The sequence below is a fragment of the Erigeron canadensis genome, chromosome 5, assembly GCF_010389155.1.
Source record: "Erigeron canadensis isolate Cc75 chromosome 5, C_canadensis_v1, whole genome shotgun sequence".
NCBI lineage: Eukaryota > Viridiplantae > Streptophyta > Magnoliopsida > Asterales > Asteraceae > Erigeron > Erigeron canadensis.
In genome coordinates, this window is record NC_057765.1 from 15,242,313 (window position 1) to 15,253,162 (window position 10,850).

At 36.1% G+C, this 10,850-nt stretch overlaps 1 protein-coding gene across 1 annotated transcript; it reads left to right on the forward strand.

Moving 5' to 3' along the window:
- The first annotated feature begins 9,491 nt into the window (after positions 1–9,491).
- Positions 9,492–10,064, forward strand: LOC122601235 (probable receptor-like protein kinase At2g39360). Its single transcript, XM_043773995.1, has 2 exons — positions 9,492–9,753; positions 9,874–10,064. Exons 1-2 carry the CDS (start codon positions 9,492–9,494, stop codon positions 10,062–10,064), a joined length of 453 nt encoding a protein of 150 aa, XP_043629930.1.
- The last annotated feature ends 786 nt before the right edge of the window (positions 10,065–10,850 follow it).

A 10,850-nucleotide genomic window follows, 5' to 3' on the forward strand; every position in this document is an offset into this window, starting at 1 on the left:
GAAACAAACTCCATTTTGACCACTTAACTCGACTTGCAACCATCCCAACTTGAATCCAAACTTCATAACACTACATTACAGATTTCAAACAAGTATTTGACACGACATATTATATTTAAATCTATCGTTTGACCAAAAGCACCAAAGTACAACAAAACGGGTCATTAACCAACTATTAACCTAATTTACTTCATCATGACAACAATATGAATTCCAATGACCCAAGCTATGACATATTTGCAGAAATTACAAACCAAGAAAACATATTTATCCAAAAAAGACTTGTATCAAAAGCCAAAATGGTCATAAGGGGTTATCTACCGAGATTACCCAAATTGCCAACCTTCAAGATGGCCAAAACCTTCAAATCTAACTTCACTCGATCAATTCCTTGCTTCTGCTAGTACCAACTCCTATAAAAGGGTTACACAACTAAAACATAAGCAACGCTTAGTGAATGCATATACATATAAACATAATCAAGTTACCATAGCAATGTGCATCAAGCACCACATATAGCCTATTAAATGATAGTCATTTCATTCATATCAATCACAAGCATAGAATTCATTACAATTAATTTTCAACATGGCCATTGACAATTTGACTAGTAGGAATTTACCCACCTACTAGCTCTTACAAACAATTTGGCTAGTAGGAATTTACCCACCTACTAGCTCTTGCATCCAAAATTGGCTAGTAGGAATTTACCCACCTACTAACTCTTACAATCAACAAACAAATGGGTCATAGGAATTTACCCACCTATGACCTCTATTAACAAGAACATGATTATATGTATATAGACTCACCTTAAATTTGGCTATTAGATACTATGGCTAAAGGCTCAACTAGATGATTGATGAGCGTCCATTTTGTGATAAAAACCCCTAAACAAAGGCTTCATTTCTATGCTTAAATGAGTTATTATTCCGGAACTATTGGTACTTAATGAATGATGTGATTATGCAGGTTCCTGGAAGATGCGAGAGAGGGTAAATGACATCATGTGACTTAAGAAGGAAGCCTATGAAGTTACAAGACACAAGGAAGTGGTTCGGGAGCCAAACGAAGACACAAGTGCAAGACAACAGCCACCAGCGGCCGCTGGCCACCTAACCAACGACGCTGGTACTCACCAGCGTCTGCTCCCCAGCCAACCAGCGCCGCTACTCGTTAACCAGCGGCTGCTCCTCGACCAACCAGCACCGCTAGCCCAAGAAAGCCCAGGACCAGCGCCGCTGGTCAGCCCACCAGCGCTGTTGGTCAGCCCAGATCTGAAACCGACTAAAACCCCTATTTAAGTCGAACTAACCCTCAAAACACTAAGAGAGAGCCGATTCAGCAGCCCTAGCCGCCCAGGAATAACCCTAGATCAAAATTGCAGATTCCAAGAAGGTTTTAGAGCATCTAAACACCTTCCGATCTTCACTCTTGGTCTAGATCTTTCATCTAAACACCTTCCGTTATTGAACTATGTCTTTTATCTTCTCAGACTTTGTTATTCCTTTAATAAAGCTAGGCTAGTAGGCTGAATACTTGTTTGGATCAATGTGATCATGTAGACGCTTATTATTTCACTGTGTTTGTTTAGATTCTGTTGGTGTGTGCTTTACTGTTTATCGTAGATACATGTTTATTAGTAATTCATGTTGCTATTGGTTTTATATCTGAACATATTAGTTTAATTCTAATGGTTGTCTATGATCATGCACTATGACTAATATGCTAGGACAGAAAACAACTAGTCGGTCGATAACTAGAAGTAAAAAGTGATTCACTTGTAACCGAGGGATCCAAAATCATGGTAATTAGGATGAATTGAACATGAATCTTAACAATACCATACGCGATCCTTTGACTTGGAAACGAGCACTGTGGTCACCGGAGGGAATTATATCTGGTCATGGCTTAAGAGCCAGGTAATTAAAAGATGAATTAGTAACACAAACTTTAGGTCATAATGCTTAAAACAATGAATCTAGCGAGAATGTGTTTTAAAGGGTAGTGTGAGTCTAGCGACAACACTACTAACTAGGTAAAGTGAATCTAACGAGAATCTGAACTGTGATTAAGTCTCCAACAAGCTTTGCCCTCACTTTGCTTATTGTTTGATTGAATTGATTAATTTGATCTAGGAAGGTGAATTGCATGTAATACTTTGATGAATTCAAGGAATGGAAGATTTGAGAGGATTTGAGAAAAATATGAGACTTAGTGATATTATGAATCACCATTTGAAGTTGGCTGGGCATTTAACCCATCTACCACGTTATTGTTTAATTTTAGTGGGTATTATACCCGCTAGACATTAAAGTTCCAATTAAATTAACCTCTTATGTCAAAACAAAATACTAGGAAATTAATTTAATGTCTAAACTATGAAAAGTGTTAATTTTCTATTACCTTAAAATATTGGGGTGTTACAGTTAGCGTTTAGCAACACGCCAATGCTCCCAGAAATATTTAAGAATAATTTCTTAATTTTTTTCAAATTTGAAATGATTTAACCTTTAATATCCCTTTGTTCTACCCTTGTTAATTATGAATATGGATCAATGTCATTTCATAAATTAACGATTATGTTTCTCATTTTACAATTAATCAAGATTACCAAATTAGTCAAGACATCTTCTTGAGTTCATTTGGGTGTGTCCACACAAACATCTTAAATTAATTAATGAGGGCGCCAAATGGTATCATACTTTAGTTGCAAATTGAAAGAACAAATCCTGTATTGACTACAAGTGTCTGGCCATGTCATTTCTTAACATTTTTGAAAATAGACCTTTATTACTACCTTGTTCAGGACAGTTAGGAACTATATCTAAAAATGCAATCCACACATGCATAACTCACTTGTATCTCAAGTCAAAGGATAAATAAAGTAGCAATTTCACGAATCTCATTTAATGACGTCGATCCATAAAATGATAATTCTTTATGTGGGTTAAGTCCAATATTCACCTTTTGAATATCATGTGAGTTTGGTATGATCAACTATCTTCAAAATATTCCCTTAAATATTTTCACCAATCTCTCATAATTGTCTTACTTTAATCATATTCCCATATAATTAATCGACAATAAACATTTAGAATATATTAAATATTCATGGATCTAAACATGCAAATATAGGACACAGTTATTATAAAAATGAAACCACTTATACCACGTATAAAAATTCATTTATTGAAAATAACAATTGTTTAACATCCCATTATCCAAATACCAATCACAGATTTACATGACATAACTAGCAATATCTAAGTCCTATGCCCTCGGCATGCTTATTGAGCTTTCCTTTTGACAAGGCCTTTGTAAAAGGATCTGCTAAGTTACAATCTGTGTGAACTTTGAGTAACTTGATTTCACCCGATTCGATTTGCTCACGAACGTAGTGATATCTCCTTTGGTAATGTCTGACACCCTTTTGAACCCCAGGTTCATTGGCAATGATAATTGCTCCTAAATTATCAATATATATCCGTTGGAGTGTTATTTGATGGCATCACATCAAGTCCACAAATAAACTTTCTGATCCAGACAGCTTCCATGGCCGCATCCGAAGCAGCTATATACTCAGACTCTATAGCAGACATAGCAACTGTAGATTGTTTCTTACTCTTCCAATCTACTGCACCTCCATTTAAACTGAAGACATATCCTGACTGAGATTTTATATCATCTTTATCAGTCTGAAATCCAGCATCACAGTATCCAGTGACTTTAAGCTCAGCATCGGGATTTCCTCCATACACCAAAAACAATTCTTTAGTAGCACGCATGTACTTAAGAATGTTCTTTACAGCAGTCCAATGATCTTCTCCAGGATTTTGCTGATAGCGGCTAACTATATTTTGCGCGAACGCAACATCAGGTCTAGTGCATCTTACCGCATACATGATAGAACCCACTGCCGAACCATAAGGAATTCTTTTCATACGCTCCACCTCTTCAGGTGTAGAAGCACCATTCTTGCTAGATAAATTAAGTCCCTCTTGCATAGGGAAGTTCCCGCGCTTAGAATTCTCCATCTTGAATCTCTTCAAGATCTTATCTATATAAGCACTTTGACTTAATCCAATCAACCGTTTACTTCTATCTCTATAGATCTTGATTCCAAGTATAAATGTCGCTTCATCCAAGTCTTTCATAGCAAAACACTTTCCAAGATAAGATTTAACGTCTTTCAACATTGGAATGTGATTTCCTACTTACAATATGTCATCTACATACAAGACAAGGAAAGTGACATTAGTCTCACTAGCTTTGCGATATATACATGGCTCATCAGGATTTTAAGCAAAACCAAACTTTTTGATCTCCTCACCAAATCTCTTATTCCAACTCCTTGATGCTTGCTTCAATCCATAAATGGACCTTTGAAGTTTGCATACTTTGTTGGGATGTTCTGGATTGACAAAACCTTCTGGTTGTACCATATAGACTTCCTCGTCTAAAAAACCACTCAGAAAAGCGGTTTTGACATCCATTTGCCATATCTCATAGTCATAGTACGCTGCTATGGCTAAGATGATCCTAATAGCTCTAATGTCCGCAACGGGATAAAAGGTTTCCTCATAATCAACTCCATAAAGTTGAGTATAACCTTTCGCCACAAAACGAGCTTTATAGGTGTGTACATTTCCATCCATGTCGGTCTTCTTCTTGAAGATCCATTTACACCCAACGGTTCTACGATTTGGTGGAAGATCAACCAAGCTCCAGACTTTATTATCTTTCATGAATTTCATTTCCACATTCGCTGTTTCAAGCCATTTGTCAGATTCCGAATCCGATAATGCAGCATTGAAATTAGGAGGTTCATTTAAATCTCCTACTACATGTTCTTCAGATTCAATCATAAGATTTAATCTTTCACGAGCACGTATTGTCCTTGAGGACCTACGAAGTGGAATCGCTTCATCTTCAACTTGATATTCATCTAGAGATTTATCTCTTTAAACATCCCCCCCCTAAGTTGAAGATTCCCAGTGCTTTTAGAAGTTGACACATCTTCTTGATGCTCATCAAGTTCAACAATCCTCCCACTGTCCTTTTGAGATATGAGTTGTTTTTCAAAAAACTCAGCAAATCTATATACCTTGACAGTGTTTTCCTTAGGAAAGTAGAAGTAGTAACCTATCGTTTCCTTTGGGTATGCTACAAAGATGCACTTAATAGATCTAGACTCAAGTTTATCAGGCGTATCTCATTTCATGAGTGCCTCACATCCCCAGACCTTCAAGTAAGACAATTCGGGAACACTCCCATGCCATAATTCATGCGGTGTCTTGTCAACCTTCTTGGTTGGAACCATATTGAGAATGCGAACAACAGTCTCAAGGGCATAATCCCAAAACGAAAAAGGAAGAGTCGTATGATTCATCATTGATCGAACCATTTCCAACAAGATTTGATTCCTCTTCTCCGAAACACCATTATGTTGAGGAGTATATGGAGGAGTAAGCTATTGAACTATTCTACAAGCTTTAAGATAATCTTTAAACTCTTGACTTAAGTATTCCCCACCTCGATCCGAACGAAGAATCTTGATGGTTTTAATGAGTTTATTCTCTACTTCACTTTTAAATTCCTTGAATGTTTCGAAGACTTCATGTTTATGCTTAATCAAATAAACATAACCATAACGACTGAAATCATCCATAAAAGTGACGAAGTAGCTAGCACCTCTCCTTGACACATGTCTAAATGGACCACATACATCCGTATGTATTAGTCCAAGTAGCTCTTTAGCCTTTCCGGTTTATTTAGAAAAGGTTTTCTTGTCATTTTTCCCGAAACACAAGATACGCATTTTTCAAATGATTCATCATTCATTTGTAAGAGACCGTCTCTTTGAAATCTTCCAATGCGTTTCTTGCCAACATGAGCAAGTTGACAATGCCAAAGATAAGTCAAGTCCGAATTGAGCTTGACTCGTTTGCTAACATTATACATTGAACTATCCTTTGAATCACAACCATGCATTTCAATTTCATAAATACCATCACAATCAATAGCATTAAAATAATGAACATTATTACGAGAAACTGGAATTCCATAATCATTAAAAACATTAATGAATCCGTTGTTTTTCAACAAAGAAACTGAAATGACACCTCTAGTAATAGAAGGTACATAATGACAATTGTCTAAAACAATTATTAAACCACTAGGTAAAACCAAATGATTTTCGCCTATTTCTTCTACAACTGCTGGTAGGCCATTGCCCACAAACAGTTGTAAAGATCCCGGCTTCAGTTTCCTTTTTCTTCTAAGCCCTTTTAAACAATTACAGATATGAGTACCACACCCGGTGTCCTAAACAATGAATTCCGCTTAGAAAATGAATATAATTCAATAGTGAAGATACCTGAAGTACTGGTCGAACCAGTTTGCTTCTTCTTCAACTCAGCAAGATACTTAGGGCAATTCCGTTTCCAATGTCCCACTTTATCGCAGTGATAACAAGATTGGTCCATAACAAAATTTTCCTTTTTCGCCAGAGGGGTCCTTTTAGATCTAGGAGTAGCAGCTTGCTTTCCTTTATCCTTGATGCCCTTTCCCTTCTGTCGTTTCCCTTTGTGGACCTTTCCCCGTTTGATCATGAGAACTCGGGGTGTAGCAGACTTCTTTGGAAGTTTGTTTTCATACTCATTCGCCATGGCATGAAGTTCAGTAATGGTTTTATTCATGTTATGCATAGTATAATTGCGCACAAATTCCTCAAAGTCCTTAGATAAAGACTTGAGAATCATGCCACTTGTAACTGGCTGCGGATAAGTATAATTCAACCTTTCCAATTGCTCAAAATACCTCTTCATCTTGAGGATATGAGGACTAATTGGTGCTCCTTGCTCGTGATGCAAGCTATGAAGTGTTCGATTCAGTTCAAATACTTCAGATTCAGCATGTTTCCCATAGATAGAATGAAGTTTATTGAGTATGTCATACAAACCAATGACCTCATTATATCTATCATACTGAGCAATGCATGCTACCAACTCTCTAGTTGCAGCATTAATACCTGGAGAAACGGGTGTATGCTCTTTAATGACTTGAAACCAGTCATTAAAATTTGGTCCAGAAAGGTTTTCCCTTTCTAGCATCGACCTAAAAGCCAATTGATGTATGTTTTAAGAAGGATTTGTTGTTGCCATCTACAAAACAGACAAAAAGTTCAATTATCGGTATTTTCGATAATTAATCCTTAAGAAATGTAATTACCCATGTTAAATTCATTTAACAGTTACTTTTCACTAAGGCTAGGATCCAACTTGACATATTCAAAAGGTAATCGTGAAAACGATAATTGCAATCATGCAACTCCTGGATTTATGGGACTTTCAACAACACTTTAAAGGGGTAATAAGTGCTTTGTAAACATGTTTTGTCCAATCTTATGCCACGGGTCAAGGATCTCACCTCTTAACTCGTTTTAAGTCGCTCAATTAAGAACATGTAGATAGTCCACCGCTGTCTCACAACGAGTGGTAATCTACCTAGAAGAGATACAATTCGCCCACGGTCTCACACAAAGCGAAAAGCACTGGCAAGTTTCTAATCAAAGTGGGTGGCAATGACTTAACTTTCAATGGGTAACGCATTTGATGTAAATCAAAAGTTTATGTATGAAGACTCATCCATAATCTTCATAACATAATATTTAATAAAATCATTTGTATAGTTTGAACAACACAAGAGAGCTCGGTAGCTCCATTTGAACGCACAAAGAAGCGCAAGGGCAAAGGTTTGCGATGAACGCAATTAATAACCCGTCCTTTTAAAAGGATAACGCACTCCGGCTTATACCTCTCTTAGAGTTTGTTCAAATGGGTGAGCTGGTGTATCTCAAGGTTGTAAGACTCTACTTTTTTTAATGAAATCTCTATTTCGATAGTTCTTTGTCAAGTTTATATTTTTCCAAGAAAACAATTTTTGCATCACCTTTATACAACTTATAAACAATACAAAAATTAATAAACTTACTAATTACCGAACTATTTTAATCAAGTAACAAGTTAAGGTAGGCCACCTAAACATGGTCACTATGGTTCATGCATATGTTTAAATTACAGCTCCCCTTCCGAATAAGAGAACCACATACATCAAGTTACCTTGATTGTGTAAGCCTTTAAACAATTTTAATTAACAAGTAATAATCACATAAACACATAAACATGCTGATTGGAAATTTCCAGAAGCTTGACGACAAGTTTAGGCCTGTTTCTGGTCCGATTCAATTTTCGACCAGCACTACAAATTTTTAGCCCTATGTGTTGAGCATCTACTTTCCAAAGCACAACTTCTAACTCAATACCGATTAAAAGGTATGAATTTTTTAGTGAACTGTCAGAAATCAGGAAAATCACACGAAAAATTTACATAGTCACACATTTATCTAATAATTAACCCTAATTATTTGATATCATGCTTTGCAATATACAACTCTATATATTTAGTAAAATCACAATTAATTTTGTATGAATTCCTTGTGATTTTACTATTATTTAACAACTTTAAATAATTAAGTAACACGTAACATGCAGTTTATAACACATAAATCATGTCAATTCACAAATTCAAAACTTGTCATGAGGGTTTCAATCCACCATTGAATTAGGTCAAATTAATTAAACAAAACCCTAGATTTTATTTAATTAAAATCGATTTTAATTAATTAAAAAATAAGAAAACTCTTTTAAGTATTTAACAATTAATTAAAACTCCAATCCTGTTAGAATATGATATATATAAAACATAATCACAAGTATACGCAACAGAAGAATCGAAAGATATATGCAATCAAATTAATTAACAAAGAATAGAATTGAGACGTGTACCTTATGCAAAGCTTCCAAATAATAATGATATTATTATTATGATGATTTAAGGTTTAAAGTAAAATCCCTCTACGATCGCACACTAGACACCCGTATATTGTATGCTAGTACCCGAATCATGAACCGAACAACCCTTTGTTATTAACCCTTCGATTGACCCTAAGCACTAACCCAAACACCCCTTTTCTTGCTTAAAAACCAAAAACCAAAAACCCTATGAAGAGGGGACTTTCGGTCGACCAAAGGAGAGAGAGAGAGATTTTTTTCACAATTGATTGTATTGTGAATGTGTGTTAAAACCCTTGGAATTAACCCTCTATTTATAGGCAATTATGTAAGGTTTTAAACTTGGTGGACAAGTAATCCCAAGGGAATTAATTCTCCCTTAGAATTTTCGGCCCCCTATGGTGGAATAAGGAAACAACTTGTTTTCCTTATTTCGATCCCACACCTTCTACATAATGAATTAATTCGTCATTATATATTTAATTAATATATTACTTTAATATACTAATTAATGATATAGAGTTACCATGTCATTTTGTGTGGCCCTGTAGGCTTAAATTATTTCCGGACATACGTTTTATAATTAACATGATCACACTTGTGTCTCTAATAGGATATTGCAACGAAGGACTAGAGATGGCTCTTGTTTACGAATATATGCCCCAAGGGATGCTTGAAGATCACCTGCATAAGGCTGGTGAGACTATACCTTGGTTACAAAGCCTCAAAATTTGCATTGGGTCAGCAAGAGGGTTGGACTACCTTAACACGGGTACAGGCACTCAACACAGAATCATACACCGTGATGTAAAGAGCTCCAACATTTTGTTGGATAACAACTTTTCAGCAAAATTTTCTGACTTTGGGCTAGGAAAAATTGGCTCGACAAACCAATCAGGTACAAATGTGACCACTTAGGTGAAAGGAACAGTTGGTTATATGGATCCGTGTTATTACAATACTGGCATATTGACAAGAAAATCTGATGTGTACTCGTTTGGGGTTCTTCTGCTTGAAGTGATATGTGGGAGAGAAGCCGTGGATTCAAAACTTGATCAATATCAATGCGGTTTAGCACAATGGGCTGAAGACCGTATTAAACAAGGAAAACTCAACCATATTATAGATTCAAGAATCTGGGGCAAATCAATATCAATGCGGTTTAGCACAATGGGCTCAAGTACGTATTGCATGTCGCTGCTTACATAATCAACCAAGTCAGCGACCTACCATGGCGGAAGTCGTTTCAACTCTTGAGGCCACAATCTCACTACAAGAGAAAGTTGATTCTTCTGTGACTGAAGGGAATATCATAGACAAAGTACTATGTTTTATATATGCCAAAACCAATCTTTTGAAAACCGGACCGGACGTTGAACCGGTTTCATAATATTATACTGGTTGAACCGGTCGAAGCGCGATCAGAGCGGATATATAATACATACATATAAATTATTTTTTATAATGAATTTTACCCAATAATACAAAATCACAGTGGTATATTAATAAATGATAATACAAATATTTATATTCAAAGTCATCTATCCTAATTTATATATATAAAAAAAAAAATCATTTTGGTAGAATTTGAAAAATGAAAATAAAAGCATTGATAAAATTTGTACTCTTAATTGGTGGTACTAGTACATAAGCGGGCCCAAACAGTGCACGTTCTTTCAATTTGTTAATGTTGCATATAGCCATATACCCTTACACCACACCACTTTTATTTTACTAAACATTGAAACTTTCTCTCCATCGAAAACAAAACACCAGTCACCACCACCCCTTTGAAACTCACTAATCACCACAACCTCAATGAAATACAATCCAAAAGCGAACCTACTCCGGTAATATAGCCATCTCCGGCAGCATATCCTACTCCGGCGACACTGCCAACTCCGGCCACCCTTCAAGTCCACTTTCACCGGCCATCGCCGTCGCCATTTTAAATCCACTTTCCACCGGTCATCCCCGGAGATGAAGGGATCCTTA

Excerpts from the sequence above, each read along its gene's own strand:
- LOC122601235 (XM_043773995.1), top strand. The coding sequence starts at position 9,492 with ATGGCTCTTGTTTACGAATATATGCCCCAAGGGATGCTTGAAGATCAC. Across the intron at positions 9,754-9,873 it reads TGGCTCGACAAACCAATCAG|TGATATGTGGGAGAGAAGCC; the intron begins GTACAAATGTGA and ends TTCTGCTTGAAG.